The 16747-nt window shown below is 35.4% G+C and overlaps 1 protein-coding gene across 1 annotated transcript in view; it reads left to right on the forward strand.

Moving 5' to 3' along the window:
• Positions 1-15656, forward strand: part of LOC129284233 (myb-binding protein 1A-like protein) — a 37441-nt gene extending 21785 nt beyond the window's left edge. Inside the window, exons 21-33 of the mRNA XM_064106394.1 lie at positions 294-436; positions 1217-1372; positions 2350-2550; positions 3401-3517; positions 5215-5290; positions 5675-5724; positions 7066-7295; positions 7781-7832; positions 8336-8404; positions 9065-9115; positions 10133-10297; positions 10849-10967; positions 12882-15656. Coding sequence (XP_063962464.1) covers positions 294-436; positions 1217-1372; positions 2350-2550; positions 3401-3517; positions 5215-5290; positions 5675-5724; positions 7066-7295; positions 7781-7832; positions 8336-8404; positions 9065-9115; positions 10133-10297; positions 10849-10967; positions 12882-12963 — 1511 coding nt within the window. The 3' untranslated portion in view covers positions 12964-15656. The remainder of the gene's footprint in view (positions 1-293; positions 437-1216; positions 1373-2349; positions 2551-3400; positions 3518-5214; positions 5291-5674; positions 5725-7065; positions 7296-7780; positions 7833-8335; positions 8405-9064; positions 9116-10132; positions 10298-10848; positions 10968-12881) is intronic.
• Positions 15657-16747: the final 1091 nt, after the last annotated feature.

A 16747-nucleotide genomic window follows, 5' to 3' on the forward strand; every position in this document is an offset into this window, starting at 1 on the left:
CCCCCCCCCCGACACTGGATGTTATTTGTTGCATACCATCTGTAATGTTATTTGTTATTCTTCTGTATTCAATTTCTAAACTCAACCTTCGTATTTTACAGGTGTTGATCTCTTTGTATGACTCATTATGTTATTTATTTTAGTGCAGGATGGTGAAAAATTCATAACTCACTGAAATTTGTTTAAAAATATGAAGGTTTCTTAACTATAAAGATTCATATTTCAGCTGTAATTTAGAATTAATTGTTTGTTAATGTAGTACTTGTTAATTTGGGGTTTTCATTTCATACTAGATGAAGAGGAAGAAGAAGAGGAGGAGGAAGATGGAGAAGAGGAGGAGGAGGAAGAAGGAGAAGATGAAGAGGAGGAAGAAGAAAAGGGAAGTAAGTTCACCAAGTTGAAGCCTACAAAGCCATTAGCCAATGGTCATAAAAAGGTAAGCTTTTTGTTGTCATTTGATTACAACAAGAATGATGATAGACTAAATGCATGTCTCTTTCACAACTAGAAAGATTGAAAAGGCATCTCTATATTGACATAACACTATAGTTAGCCAATCCAAACCAACATTAAAGGAGAATGAAACCTTTGGAACAAGATAGCTTGTGTGAAAACGGACAAATCAAAGAAACAGATCAACGAAAGTTTGAACAAAAAATCAGACAAATAATGAGAAAGTTATGAGCATTTGAATATTGCGATCACTAATGCTATGGAGATCTTCACATTGGCAATGCGACAAAGATGTGTGATGTCACTTGTGAACAACTCTCCCCATTTAGTATATATTTCACTTAAACTGCCTCTTTTATCACATCTATCAGTAGATCATGTGTTCTTTCTATAGGAAGGCATGTAATACAGATAAAAAGAAATACATCATGGATAAAGAGTTTGTATCACCTTAAGAAAAGCAAAATGAGACATATTGGGGTATTTTATAGTCCATCAAAGGGAAAGTTGTTCACATGTGACATCACACATCCTTGTCGCATTGCCAATGGGTAAAACTTGACATCTTAAGATTCCTGTTAGTTGAAGGTTGCTCTGATGTTCCCAAGAATTGTCTTTTTTTCCTGCAGTGCATTCAAGATTATAAGTCTGTACATTCAAGGTAGTATGGCTGTTATGTCCGTTACTCTAGAAGACTAAAAAAAATGCATATTTAAAATGAATTTGGTTGGTTATTGCCATGCCTGAAATCTTTCCCTTGCAGCACAGAAAAGCAGATTCAGATGATTCTGAAGAAGACGATGATGAAGACGATGATGATGACGATGAAGAAGAGGAAGATGAACACGCTGGAGATCCTGCAATGAAAGATGAAATCAAGGCAGCCTTAGGAAATGCAGCAGTCCAATCAGATGGAGAGGTAAAACTTGTGTTGAATTCATATTTTTCCATAATTTGGATTTGCACCTCCTAGTCAAACTTTTATTCTGGAACTCATGTGGATCCATGGTTGTGGGCCTCTTTGGGGTTTGTAATGTACATTTGCAGAAATGTCTGCAATAAATTTTATCAGGAGACATCCAAGTGATCATTCCAGAAAAGTTAATAGCCCTGGGCTCCGTAACACGAAGGTTTGCGATGAATTGAATTTATGAAAGAACCAAACCGATAGGTTCCCGTTCAGTATTTTAAACAGAGTGCACATGCTACGATGACCTTGATTGGTCATTGGTTTTTGTGTTACGGAGTTCAGGAGGTGTTTTTCAACTTTTGCAACACAATTTCTTCTAATAATGCTGCTCTTTTTCATCTCATCTTATTTTATTCTTATGTATCAAAAATGTATCAACCTTTTACTCTAGCCCATAGGAATGTTACTTTGGGTGTAGTTTGTGTGTTCTGTTGGTGTTAATGGTGTCATAATAATGTTCACTTATAGACTTCCCCCATCAACGCCCAAGGTCAGAGTAGCCCATCTCTTTCCATGGTTATGTAATATATGGGGGTATAGTAAACCCATCACTCCTAAAACTCAGAAGATCTGTTATCATAATCAGACTATCTGTACCTGTCAGAGTGAACATTACATTGAACTATTATGTAGGCGGAGGCGGCAGCTTTTGTCTTTAACTTCACAACTCTTATGCTGTTATGGGAAATGTTAGCATCACATCTGATGAGGTGATGATGTTTGATGGTAATGAATATGATTATGATAATGGCAGTGATAATGATGAGGAGGATGATTTTCATGGTGGTGGTGATGATCATGATGGTCATGATCATGATGATGAAGATAATGACAATGATAATCTTATGGTTACAAAGTTGAATAAGGAGATAATGATCAGTAAACAATTCTTGTTATCTTCCCTTTCCATGTCCTTACCCACTCAGGACAGTGGAACCGACTTTGAACTGGACGACGATGCGATGATAGCCCATGATGACGCCCTCAGTCAGGCATTCAAAGCCATGGCATCTCGGTCGAGGAAGAGCAAGAAGGAAGCATCCACCATCATGCTTCATTTCAAACTAAGGGTCCTGGATCTTCTAGATATCTTCATCAAGAGGCAACAAAACAACACTCTTATCCTGGTAAGTTGAGTTCCTACTAGTTATTTTTTTACATGTCCCTGCTACGAAAATCTGCACACAAAGCCAAACATAAATCCTAATCTCTATCCTCAGGGGGCATTTCAAGAAACTTCCAGTCATTTGCAAGACAATTTTAGGTCCCCAAAATTAACCACAAGTTATGCATTTAATTGTAAAGTATTAGTTAATTGCTAGTGTTCTTCTTGCAACAGAAGGTATTATTGTACTGGGTACTCTAGGCTGTAAATTTAAACAGATTATTAGACCAGTGAACACTAAAAATTTCATCAAAATTGGACAAGGGATAATAAAAGTTAAAGAAGTTTAGTTATCTGCATGTCATGAATTTGCAATGAACAACTATTGGTGTCATCCCCACTCTTGTTCTTTTGCATTTGATTGTATGAAATAATATTAATTTATTTATTTGTCTTCCAAGAACATAAAAATATTCTTGTCTTTTGATTTACTGCAAGAGAAAATAATTGCTTTAACATATTACACACATAATTTATATGAAAATATTAATAATTTTCATTCATGTAATAAAATAGGGAAAAGGTAAGTGGGGACATGACATCATTAGCCAACATATTGCATATTAATGATGGCATGCATATAGTAGTTTTCACAAAATATTGCAGAACTTAAAAATTCAGTAGCTTCAATATTTTCTATTCATATCTCATGACATTTTAAGTGTTGAATCATTTGATTTGCTTTAGATAGCATTGTTTTATCAAATCCAGTTTTGCTGAATTGCTAATATCTTGCATTATCCCATATGACCTTAAATGTTGGGAAAATATTCATAAAGTGTGATCATTGTTTATTTTCCTTTTTTTATCAGGATCTAGTGGTTCCTCTTCTGAAGGTGATAGAATCATCTGCTGGACATAAAGACAACCAGCTATTGGCAGAGAAAGCTCTCAACATCTACCGCAATAAACTATGTAGGATAAAGAAGGTGAGTAGTTGTGTGGTTAATTCAGAACGTTTCATTACACATGAGTATTACAATGCAAAAGCTGTTTTGCCAGGTATGCATATTAGGGCAAAAGTTAGAGCAAAAACTGTTTATTTGAAATAAAACAAAACGAATATTGGAATCAGGTGACTAATAAAAATAGTTAGGGGTAGTATAGTTATGAACCACATTTATATGCGATCCTTTCACAGAGGTTCTGCCTAGCAGGTCAACTCAACCATTACCTGGCTTGGTTCATTTGAATAAAGACATCTTTAATGGGTTCCATGACATTTGATCTGGCGATAATTGTTCTGCTCTAAATTCCACACACTGATCGACTGACCAACTTCAACCCTGGGTTTAACACTATACCCTATCCTAAACCTAACATAAAGCCCTATTGCAACCCTAACCCTATATCTTAGACGAAATTAAGCCTGGAGAAATTGTCGCCGGAGCAAATGTCGTGTCACCCTTTAATGCATCTCTTCTGTTAATGGTCAACAGTCACTGATACTCTGCATGTACATGTATATAATATGAGTAGTTTTCTACAGATCCCATTGGGTTCAGACTTAATTGGTTTATATTTTCTCCCCCATCAACGCCCATGGTTAGAGTAGCCCATCTCTTTCCATGGTTATGTAATACATGGGGGTAGAGTAAACCCATCACTCCTAAAACTCAGAAGATCTGTTATCATAATCAGACTATCTGTACCTGTCAGAGTGAACATTACACCAGTCGCTTAAAGGTCAAGTCCACTCCAAAAAAATGTTGATCTGAATAAATAGAGAACTAGCAAAATGCTGAAAATTTCATGAAAATTTGAAGTAAAATAAGAAAGTTATGACATTTTAAAGTTTTGCTTATTTTTCACAAAACAGTGATATGCACAACTCAAATGGGACATTCGATGATGTCCTTCCCTTGCTATTTCTTTTGTTTTTTATTGTTTGAATTATAGAATATTTCATTTTGTGTAGATTTGACAATCCGGACCAACTTGACTGAACCATATAGTATTAACCAATGCTCATTCCACATGTTCAGGGAGGAATTAAACGTTGTTTCACTTGACAATGAGGCGAAAAATGGGATATTCCCTATTTTATATAATAAAATACAAAAGAAATAGTGAGTGGATGATGTCATCAGTCTCCTCATTTGCATACCCACCAGGATGTGCATATAACCGTTTTGTGAAATTAAGCAAAACTTTAAAATGTCATAACTTTCTTATTTTACATCCGATTTTGATGAAATTTTCAGTGTTATGCTTGTTGGATTTTTTGTTGTTGTTAAAATCAACTTTTCGTTGGGGTGGACTTGTCCTTTAATCTATGGATATTTCATTGACTATTGTTATTATGGAATTTTCAGCGTATTATTTGTTATATTGGTATAATGACAACCAAATTGCAGTTGAGCTCACTGTTTGGTCAGCTGGTCCAAGGGTCAATCTCATGGAACCACAGACCTATCCTCCACTTTGAACAAAAAAACTCACAAGATTTTGAGCTGTAAAATATTACAATCTTGATTTTTTAGTTGATCTTAGACTCGCTTTGTGATAGTTTAGCTTTCATGAAATTGGCACAGGTGGGACTGTATTCTTTTCTAATAGAATGAATGGGAGAAAAATTTTGTATCTTGGATCCAATTGACGTATGTTTGTATCTGTTATATGCCAGTATCCTCACAATCTCTCCGACCACAAAGACGATGTTCATGATACCATTGAAGAGATCATCAAGATTGCCAAGAAAGGTAAGAATATCACTCCCTTCCATGGATGATTTCTGGGGGGTTTTAACAAAGTTAAGTGAAACCTATTTGCAATGGATTGCAAATTTAATTACAAATTGCAAATGATAGATATATTTACAATAAAAAAATTAAATCATTGTTGTTTTAATTAGGAATTAGAATTGTGTTGGCACTTGATCATGAATTTCTTGCAATACCCTCTTAGAGTCATACTTAGCATGATTATGGTTTTCTAACACATCACATTGATTATTATTCACTGTTGAGAGGATGTGCTACTTCAATCAAGTGGCATGATACTGGTAGCTTGTAACACTTGATTATTGATGTAGCTGTTGTGAAATATGACACTGACTTCATTTTCTTGTTCTTCTTTATCTACAGCTCACTCAATGACCATTGTGTCACTTGTTTCCTCTGGTTGTCTCTTTCTGGTAAGTAGTATATAGTGCACAGATTGAGAGGGGTGCTGTCATTTGGTTCTTTTCCAGATAATTGATTTAAAGTTGAACATTCATTTTATAAATTGTCATATGTTGTCAAATATTGGCAGTTGGGCAGCTGGCTCTGGTTGCAGAGGTTGTGTCACCAATTTGCCTTTGCTTCTTTTGCTGGGGTCTAAAAACACAAGAAACAAGAATATAATTACTTTGTAATTCCCTCTGATTCATGTTTGGAATAAATGTGAGGTTTTTTTTTTAAATCTGTGACGTCTTCGTTTTCATCTTCAGGTACTGATATCTCAAATAGTAATAGTTGTATAAATAACAGTTATCGCATGAGTGGATTATAGAATTGTTTGCTTCAAGTTTTAAATGCAATATGTGCAGAATATCACACATAAATGAATCAAGACCATGATAATCATATACAAGATTACCAAGGATGAATGTTAAAAGATCGCAGGTCAGACCAAAATGGTCTGCTCCGTGTTGGTATATCAATGACCAATGTGGCGTTCCCACTGCGAATATTAAAACTCAATCTGTACCGCTATCTTTGCAACTTGATCTTGTGGTTGCTCTGACGACGTACAGATACATCTTTTAAATTTGACTGTATGTTTGTAGACTGGAAATACATGATATTGCCTTTTTTCTACGTGTCTGTATTCGTGTGGATAAGGCCCGTAACCTCAGACATTTCATAAAGCTTTTTATCAATGGTAGATGCAAGAACTATATTAGAAATTAGCTCTCGTTAGTGAAATGGCTCAATTTCAAAAGCTTGTAACTTGGCCTTGACAACAAGCTTCATAAAATGGGTCCCAATTCATTAACATGTTATCAATGATAAATGCTAGAAAAAATTTATCTCGGTCCATTACATGGCATCATTTTGGAAGCTTAAAATAGTTGCATGTATAGAGAGTACAGCGATTTATCCCATGACAGCTAGTTTTAAACATTTCTAAAACCCAAATATGTTGGGTGGTAATGGTACATAAGACTAGGAACACGAGTCCCTTGCTCTAGCCCATTAGTACATACTTGGTACAAGAATTTCTTGTTTGGATCTACAGTCTAATCTGATTTAGCACACACCAGTATGGGAGGACCACCTGTCTACATAAGTTTGGTTCCCTTTGAATAACTGTCCTCATTGGAACATTTAGTTTATATTAACTGTCCATAAAGACCACTTTTCTTGTGGAAATTGTGAATGGTCTTCATAAACAGGTTTCACAATTTCACTATGCTATGAGGAAATACTAATCACATCACCTAGTACAATCGATACTAATCAAGCCCTGTTTGTTATGATTGGTGATCTAGATGAGAGTTCTTCGAGGAAATGTTGCCAACACAGACCCCTCGCCCTTGAAAACAAGAGGTCAGAGGGCAAAGGGAAGTGAGAAGAAGAAAGGCAAAAAGAAGACTGGAAAGGAAGAAGAGGAAGTGGAAGAGGAGAAGGAAGCGGAAGAGGAACCTGCAATGGGATTGATGGATGTTGGAAGGATAACAGGGCTGTACGCTGATGCTCTAGAAGACTTCACAATGCATAGGTTAGTAATTGCATAATGGGAGCAGCGAAAAAAGAGTATATGTTGTCTCTCCAAGACCTCAGGGTGGTTCACAAACTACTGAAATAAAGTGTAAGTGAGATCAAATAAGTTTGTTCTTTTTTATTTATTTGATTGGTTTTCAGCATCTAATTAATTATAGATGTTTGTGATTTACCCCCCCCCCCCCCATGTGTCATTTTCTTCAATCAGCATTCATTTTGGAGAATTGTTTGTAAATTTATTAAATGTGTACATAAAAGTAGTATGCCAACCATATGAAATAGATCTTTGCCTAAAGATCTGCGAATATACTGTACAAGAAATATGTCTAAATAAAGTGAAGTATTTTTACAGAAATTATATGACACAATTTAATCTTGGATTTACTTCAGTATGTTTTCCAACTCTTATTGATGTTTATGAGAGTTAATTTTCTCAAATTACCATTATCAATTTTTGAAGTTGTTTATCTTTTTATCTTTCAGAGCGACATGTTTGCATCCAAATCTATTCACAGATCTGATAGATAGATTCCCAGTAAGTGTCATATCACATTTCATCACGAACATTTACATTTGATGTGAAAAACAATATATACATTGTGATTTGAAAAATATGAGTACTCAATACAAATTGTTATAAATTGTCCCACCCCCCCCCCACCAAAAAAAGGTAAAAAGGGAACATACAGTAGAATAATACTTCTTCATGTAGATTCAGTGAAATATATACAATGTCATCATTTTCATAATTTGCAAGTTGATGGTGTCTTTATTAATGGAGTATCTCCTTATTTATGATTAGTTATAAACAGACACTTAACCGCCATGATTAAGATAACTTTATTTGTACATTTTTTGCTGCTGCCGTTGTCTCCCGTATTGGGTTTTCATTGTTAATTTGTCTTGAATCTGCTGTACTTCTATGACCTGAAATATTTATTGTGCATCATTGTTGCAAATTATTTAGTATCCAATATATTTCTTTTTAAGGGAAGTAGGTATAATAAATAATATAAATGTTTGTTTTATTTATTAAAGGCTCTGGCATGGCATTTGTCGGACACCCTTACAACTGCTGCCCAAAATGGTGTACAGCTATACCGGAGGGTGAGTGTGTGGGGTTAATGAAGAAGTTTGGAGTATCAAAATTCCTGATATTTTCATCAAATACTACCATTCATCAATACAATGACTTCAGCAGAATACCAGATTATACTTTCTCCATATAATTCTGAATTGTTACTCTTTATGAATGGAAATTGTATTCATGCCTACATAGCGCCCATAAATGAATATAGAGGTGATGTGATGTATATATTTTGATTTTGCATTGTTTGCTATTACAAATAAAATTCTGATTAGGAGTGAACATAAGATGAACATAAGCAATTGCTACTTTTTATGGTGACTTGTGTACAGATATGTAGAGTCTACACAAAAATGTAGAACTAGGTTTTTTTCAAGATTTTTCGTGAATGGAATCTGCTCTGAAACAAACTAAGCTTCAATTGTAACCCTCGCATTTTTATCTGTTATTTGATTCTTTGGTGAGAATGAATCCCTTTCACATCCCCATTTTGTAACAATTATTTTGGGAGCATAAAATGACTAATAGATAATATCAAAACTCAATTTATCTTCTTAACATTCATGTACTTTGAAAACCAGAGACATCTTCCGAGTGAAATTATCTACAATTAAAATTATTCTTGTCATGTATACATTGCATTTCAAGTTTTTAAAATTGTTTGTTTCTTCTCCCAACAGACACAAGCATGTAGAATGCTTACTTTACTGCTCAGCAAGAGACCTTACTCAGTAAGTGGCTTTGATAATCATCACTAACCAACCTTTAAGTTTATAAAACATCATTTGGTCTACTTCCCAGTTTGTCTAACATCACATAGTTTGAATTACCTAGAGCCATGGCATTGGGCATTCTTTTGATTGGCTTTGAAGAAAAATATGCCCTTTATTTCATTTCTCATTCATGCTGTAGTATAGCAATGTGCCTGCCAAGTATTTTAAGTACAACACATTGGTTAAACCTATTTTGTAAATGTTGGAATATATAAATTTGAGGGTGATTGAGTGTTAAGAGTTGGATCTGGATTTCGAACTTGGGTGGTGTTTTCATAAAGCTGTTCAGAAGGTACCCTTTACACCTGACCTTGGGAACATTTAAGAGAGGACTTGCTGAATGTTTTATCCAACATTCACTATAGTAACACTCAAAGACACCTTCTCAGCCAATCAAAACCAAGGAAATTTGTTTGTTTAATGAAACGCCATACTCTTTAGTTGCTAAATCAGATTCTCAATCATTTTTACTCCTATCAGTTAAAGGTGAAATCTAATCTTCCAAGACTTTGAATTCTTTATGTTACCAAGCATCTGAATGCAACATTCATTGTCAATATTTGATTGGAGGTTATACGAGATTCTCTCCTATGTTAACACTGGGAAAATATGGGGGTATCTCAGGTAGGACAAGAAAGAATCACCAGTCATGTAAACAAACAGCTTTATGAAAACCCTTCCAGGATTACTACTAATTTGATCTATCAATATGTGGAAAGAGGGGATGGATAGAATTTCATGAAAATTGAAAGAGGAGAGAGACAGGAACAAAGATAAAATGAGGAGGAGTCTGCAGTGTTACCCTCTCTGACTCTTCATCATGGCCCCATAAAACAAGGCTTTGCAATTGATGGTTGATTAAATGTGAATGATTGATTGCTCATCATTATCAATGCACTCAATCATAAAGTTTTGTAATACAGGGTTCTTACAATGATCCATTTACAATCTGTGATTTCTATCATTCATTCCCAGGGATCGCTTTCGTCATGGCCAGAGGTCAGTAAGCACATCCTGTCGGTTGCAACGTTAGTCATACAAGACATGCTGGGAGAAGGGTCTCAGTTCAAAGCCAAGATGGCCATTCAGTTTGTTCATGCTGTACAGCAGTGCGCATTGCTTGGACACCATCTCAATAAGGTAAGGTTTGGATATTTTACTTGTCATTTAAAAAAAATTGCTGTATAGAATGATAATATGTGTTCTTTCCTGAACAGCATCCCAAGAATTTTATGCAAAAAATTGTCATCAAACAAATTTAGTAACTTATTTATTTAGGATTGATACAGGCATAAGAGCACTAGACATTGAGCAGCAGCCAATATAGGGTCACCTAAGTAATTTGGTTGAGAACACATGAAATAGAATAAAAGCTACTTCATCAGTTGCATTTTATTAATAGTGAATGATCCATACTACTAAAAAATCAAGTCTACATGCCGATTTTGGGTGCCTTTGCCAAGCTTCCTAGTTTGCCATGAATAAACTTTGCCTGAAAGTATACTAAACATTTGTAAACATATATTTTCTGGATTTTCGTTTTGTGTTTCAGTTCTCTTGCTAATATTCAGCTGTGACGCTATCTCCAGAAATCGCTTGGTGTAGTCTTCTGAGTTATTTCTGTATTGTTATTTGAAAGAACTAATTTGAATGCACTTGTAAACTATGTTTTGTATTCTTACTTTTTGTAGGTTTCTGACTACGGTGAGATATCAACGGTTCTAGAGACATTGAAAGAAAGATCAGAGGTCAAGAGATCAGGAGAATTCAGATCAGCTCTAGATACAGCAATAGCTGCTATAGAAAATAGGTAATGATGATGGTGGTGGTGGCCACAATGTGGATTGAGATTAAGAAAAGTTACTTTTTTGTGGCGTATATTATAAATTTTTTTAACGCAGGTCAGACCAAAATGGTCTGCTCCGGGTTGGTATGTCAATGACCAATCCGGCGTTCCCACTGCGGATAGTAAACTTAATCTGTACCGCTATCTTTGCAACTTGATCTTGTGGTTGCTCTGACGACGTACAGATACAGTCTATCAGGGATGCCACTTTTCCGTATTTATACGGAATTCCGGCTTTTTTCCTGCTATCTGTCTTATTTCCGTATTTCCGACTTTTCCTGTTTTCTGTGTATTAAAAAAAACGGAAAGTCCTCCTTTTTTCCCCCCTATGTCTTCCCATTGCGATGCATGTCGATCGACCGAGTGAGAGATATTTCCCCGAGATATAAATTATAAACGCGCGCACTGCCTACTACGTTCATTGAGTTATGCTTTTATCAAGGCTTTCTGATTAGAATTATCGATATCCTGGCCAATCAATGCGAGCGACAAGTTCCAAACGCACGCACATAGACAAGCGCAAAGTAGCGGCACGAATCGCGGTATAATAGCGACTGGTAAATACGTCTGTACAGATGATGACGTCATCCAAGATGGCAACTTACGATGACCAACGAAGGAATCGAGGATGACTAAGTTTTGATCATCATTTGAAAGGAATTAGCGGTAACTGCGGTCTAAGGTACGATGTTTCTGAATTTTATATATTTTCTCGTAAGTTTGGATGTAATTATTTTTTTATAATGTGACATTTTATGTACCAAAAACGATCCGAAAATCGGGTTTCCGCCGAATGTTAGATCTAACGTTACTGCTGCATGCTGATACGGAACCCAGGGAGCTCCGGCCCGGAAAGCGGGCCGGAGCTCCTTGGGTTACGTATCAGCTAGCCCCGGCCCGCTTTGCGGGCCGGAGCTCCCTGGGTTAGCTGATACGTTGTCTTTATGTACGGGCCAACAACTCTTCAGTCTATGTATTGGTGAGTGGAGCCAACGCGGTTCAGCTGAACAACCAAAATACAGTGACTGAAGCTTTTGGTCTAGCGTTCTATGAGAAACACACAACTAACTACCGTCAGTTTTCAAACCTAATTAAAGGTGGACCCCCCCTTAAAAAAAAAATTCTTGGACACTGTCCCGGCCCGCGATAAGTTTCAGTATTTTTGGAGGACACCTAGTGGCATCCCTGGTCTATTCAAGTAATCTTTGAGCATAAACAGAAGTTCTGGGGCCCATAACACAAAGCTTAGCAATCAATCGTACATTTTTTACGTTTGATTGCATTGACTACAATGTACAATCAATCATGAAAATCAAGCGTACAATTAATCGCTAACCTTTGTGTTACTGAACCCTGTAGCCAGTAACACAAAACTTAACCATCATTGTAGAACATTTTTTTCATGATCGATTGTATTTACTACAATGTAAAATTAATTGTGAAAATCAAGCATACAATTAATCGCTAACCTTTGTTACTGAACCCTGTAGCCAGTAACACAAAACTTAACCATTATTGTAGAACATTTTTTTCATGATCGATTGTATTGACTACAATGTACAATTAATTGTGAAAACCAAGCATATGATTGATCGCTAATCTTTGTGTTACAGTTCCCCTTGTCATAAGATCAAATGGTTATAATGTAGCAAGAAATGTATGGTGTGATATTTCTAAGGTACCAAAATGACCTCAAATCAATGTTTTTTTGCAGTGAGTCACATGCATAGCACTCCGAAATGAATGACCATCAAATTTTAGCTGGTGTTTTATGTGTGTTTGTGTCAGATTTTAATTGTTGGGCATGTGCAGAATAACTCTTTGAATATATTTGTTTATTCTGTTTAATTTTTTTTTTTTTTTTTGCTATCCCTGCAGATCAAAGTTGAGCAAAAAGGGCAAGAAAAAGAGGAAGAAGTCAAGGAAAAGGAGGAGAAGTATGTCCACATCGTCCATCTAATAATGTAATAGCCTCAGTGTACAAAGCATATGTATTATTGATAAATTACTCAACATAAACCACTTTTTTCCCCTAATATGAACAGGGTTTAAACTCAGAATCCCCCCCCCCCCCCTCTTCTGCTGCTATGGTTTTAACTCAGTCCCTCCCTTTTCCCTTATAAGAATAGGAGTTGATTCCAAACTCCTCTAATATGAACAGGATTAAAGTTCAGACCCCCCCCCCCCCCTTCCCCTAATAAGAATGTAGTTTACATTCAGAACTTAAAGAGAAATTCCAGTAGTTGCAGTAAACACTGATTTCATGAGAAAGTCTGTAAAACCAGGCTTAATTGTCAGTATATCATCGAGGATCTAGATCTGGTACAGTTACATAAACTGAACTTTGTGAAATCTTGAAATCTACGCTGAAAAATGTTCAGACTGAACTTCCCCAACACAGATAAGCGCACGTGGGACAGTGTATAATTATTGCTCTGAGCATCGGGCCCGACGCTCTACCCGAATCCTGTGCTTATTTGCTGATTTCTCAGCAATTACACAATTTCTTCCAGAATCCTTTGGCACATGCGTTTTATTTATACAAACAGACACTTTGGTGGTCATTTCATTGGATTCTGTACGAACTCATTTTGATATCGTTACCAAAACTAGCATTTACCTTTAAACTCTTCTTATTATGAACAAGGTTCAAATGAAGAAACCAGCGTCTTCCCGAGTATGAAGAAAATGTTGAAACAGAACTAGTCATTTTCCCTCAATGTGAATAGGGTTTAAATATAGAGTCATGATAATGATTCATCCCTTCTCAATTCATTTCCAATGTTGATAATATTTTCAATAAAAAGTAATTATTTCATTATTTACCTTAGCTATTTGTAATAAGACAGTGAGTATATTGGATTCTACCTCATCCACAGCCTTTTTTTATAATTTTTAGTATGTATTTCAAACAGCAATCTTTAGATAACGTCATTGTTATGTAAGAAGTGAAAATGAAAGCAAGAATGGGCTAAGTTGTTCTTATTCCCAGATTTTCTAATACCTCTATGATTAAATCCATTTGTGTACTATCAATTATGTGAAATTAATTGTAATGTTCTTTAGGTTCATATTCAACATTCTAGCAAAATGGATTAATATAGTGCATGTGCAATATATTCTAAATCTGGCAGAGGGGAGGATGTTCCATCTAGAAATTGTCATTACTCAACCTAAATTTTTATATTAACTGAAGATTTGAGATAAAGAATGTGCTTAAACTATAATTCATACAGTCGGTTGACGTGTGATTCATGGAGGGTATATGTGTAATAAAAACTAAATAAATGTCCAACTATATTACTCATTATATCTGGCCATTTCACTTTGTAGAAAGATGTATTATACATCAATGATCAATGGAAAACTGACAAGTTGTGAGTTATGTTGTGCTGTTTCAATATCAGAAAGAAAACCTTGTTTTCAGAACACTGAAATCTGCAGCTTTGTAGTTTGCAATATGTGTAGTAGGATAATTTTGACAATTGTTGATTGTTAGAGTATGCGCTGATGTGAGATTAATGCACAAAGAAAGTTGATTATACCTCTATCAACAGCAAGCTAATAAACCATGAATTGCATTCATTGATATTAATCACGATCCTGCTGTATTTATGCTTACAGCTAACCTCCGAACACTCCAAATGTAGATCTTTGCTATTCCATGTTTGATTACTTGTAATTAAGCAGAGCACAGACTTATCCAAAGATGAAGAAGGGTATGCATTATTGCAGCACACCTGTAAACCCAGAACACCATACTCTTAACATTTAGAAAGATATAGTTATGAGTTATACATTCAATATTAGAAGTTGTATGATTTTCTTTTCATATTCCTTTCTTTAACAATACTAGTAATTGGCATTATGACTCTCCAAACTATCTTATTCTTTTCATTTGAACTTGCTGGGCTCTGAATATATTTTCAATATTTTAGAATGTATTTCCTAAAAAGATGCCTCTATAAGAATTTCTATTATTGTTATTAATGAATCATGTGGGTGTTATTTTGTTTTTTCATTGTTTACTTTTTCCTATGCTATCCTTCTCTTGATGTCACTTGTTAATTAATCCATGTCCTCTAGCTTGTGTGCATTATTAATGTATGTAATGGTACTGCTTTGTACAATATGCCCACCCTAGGACTTCGGATAGAATGTTAACCCTGTCAAAAAATATATTAAAGAAATTATTTAGCATTTACAATGATGTAAATCATGACTCGATTGACTTCCCAAGTGATTTTTATCCCATATTATGTAATGCATGTAATTACCTTTTGGGGTAAAATTCACCAAATTGTGTAGCCCGGGGGGGGGGGGGGGGGGGTCTCAACTCACCTAAAGTTACCTGTATGTGTAATTATTTTATCATTATGGTGAGCAAAGTACCAATAATTTATGTTTTGAGATTTATTACAACATATGTGAAAATGCTGGAAATAGCTGTGTGGCTCCAACCAGGTTTACGTCATGCCTATCTAGGAAACTAGAGAGGTGTTGATACATATATATACTATATAATATTATTTTGAACATGTCTCTTATCCCTTGTTAAAAGAAATAAGTTATATTAACCTTTCTTGAGATAATATCTGCAAAGAATTATTGCCCAAAATATTCGTTTATTAAATGACATATTCTGTAAACAAAGATGTTAGTGACGTTTTGTCATTTCTACATTAAACAAATGTGTGCCGTGATAAAATGTTTTGACAATAGGTATCTAATCTTGGAAAAGAGAGGTGCCAAGAATACAAAATTACACACATTTCAATCAACAATGTTTTGTCTGTGTTACATATCAATCTAACGCATACAACAATTTGCTGCTGCCAAGGATATATTTAAAAAAAAAATAAGTGTTGCTAAGACATTTGCGAATGGATACAGAACTCTGCTGGATTATTTTTCAGTTTAACTCCAAAATTTCTTTTCATTTTAATTTATATACTTTTCTTTTCTAATCTAAATTTATATGACAATGCTTTCGAAGCAAATGTTCTGTTCACACTACTTTTCTTACACTGATGACATACAGTTCATTGAAGAAAATAGAGAAGTGAGGGAAAGAGAAAGGGGGGGGTGACGGAATGAGAAAGATGTGATATAGAGAGTGGTGTATAAGGAAACAAGATATGAAGACGGTGAAATGAAAATGAATTGTAAATTCTCTAGATGACTGCAAGATGGCACGCCTACAACGAGTTGAAGTGAAAATAAGGCTGTAAAGGTGCTTCAATATTATGCTTGGGGACTTCATTAACTTTTTTTTATATAATAGATATGAATAATTTATATGTGAAGCTTACAATAGCTGATCGCTCATTGATTTGAGCTTTGGGAGATAATGTTGAACAACTATACAGTGTGTCGCCGAAAAAAAAGCGCAACTGAGAACTGGATGCTCAATGTCACAAACGTGACCGACCTACACGTATCATCATTGTAATGGTTAACGGTTTCCTCTCCGCGTGCACGCCCGAGTGAGTGAAAACATCCCGAAGAATATATATAGACGGTATCTGAACGACAGATCGTAAATCGCATTCTCAAATTCTCGGTTTCGTAGTGTTTTTTTTCAGAGACTCGCTGTATAGAGGACAATCCGCCCTCTGATTTTATGACTTGCAGGTATTGATTTCATGAACTTTCTCGATATTATAGCCTTATCGGCTTTTTGTTATCAGGAAAGAGCACTCGCTTCTCCCCCCCCCCCTCATTACTTCTTTCTTGCTTTTTGT

This window comes from Lytechinus pictus, chromosome 2 (genome assembly GCF_037042905.1).
Source record: "Lytechinus pictus isolate F3 Inbred chromosome 2, Lp3.0, whole genome shotgun sequence".
Lineage (NCBI taxonomy): Eukaryota > Metazoa > Echinodermata > Echinoidea > Temnopleuroida > Toxopneustidae > Lytechinus > Lytechinus pictus.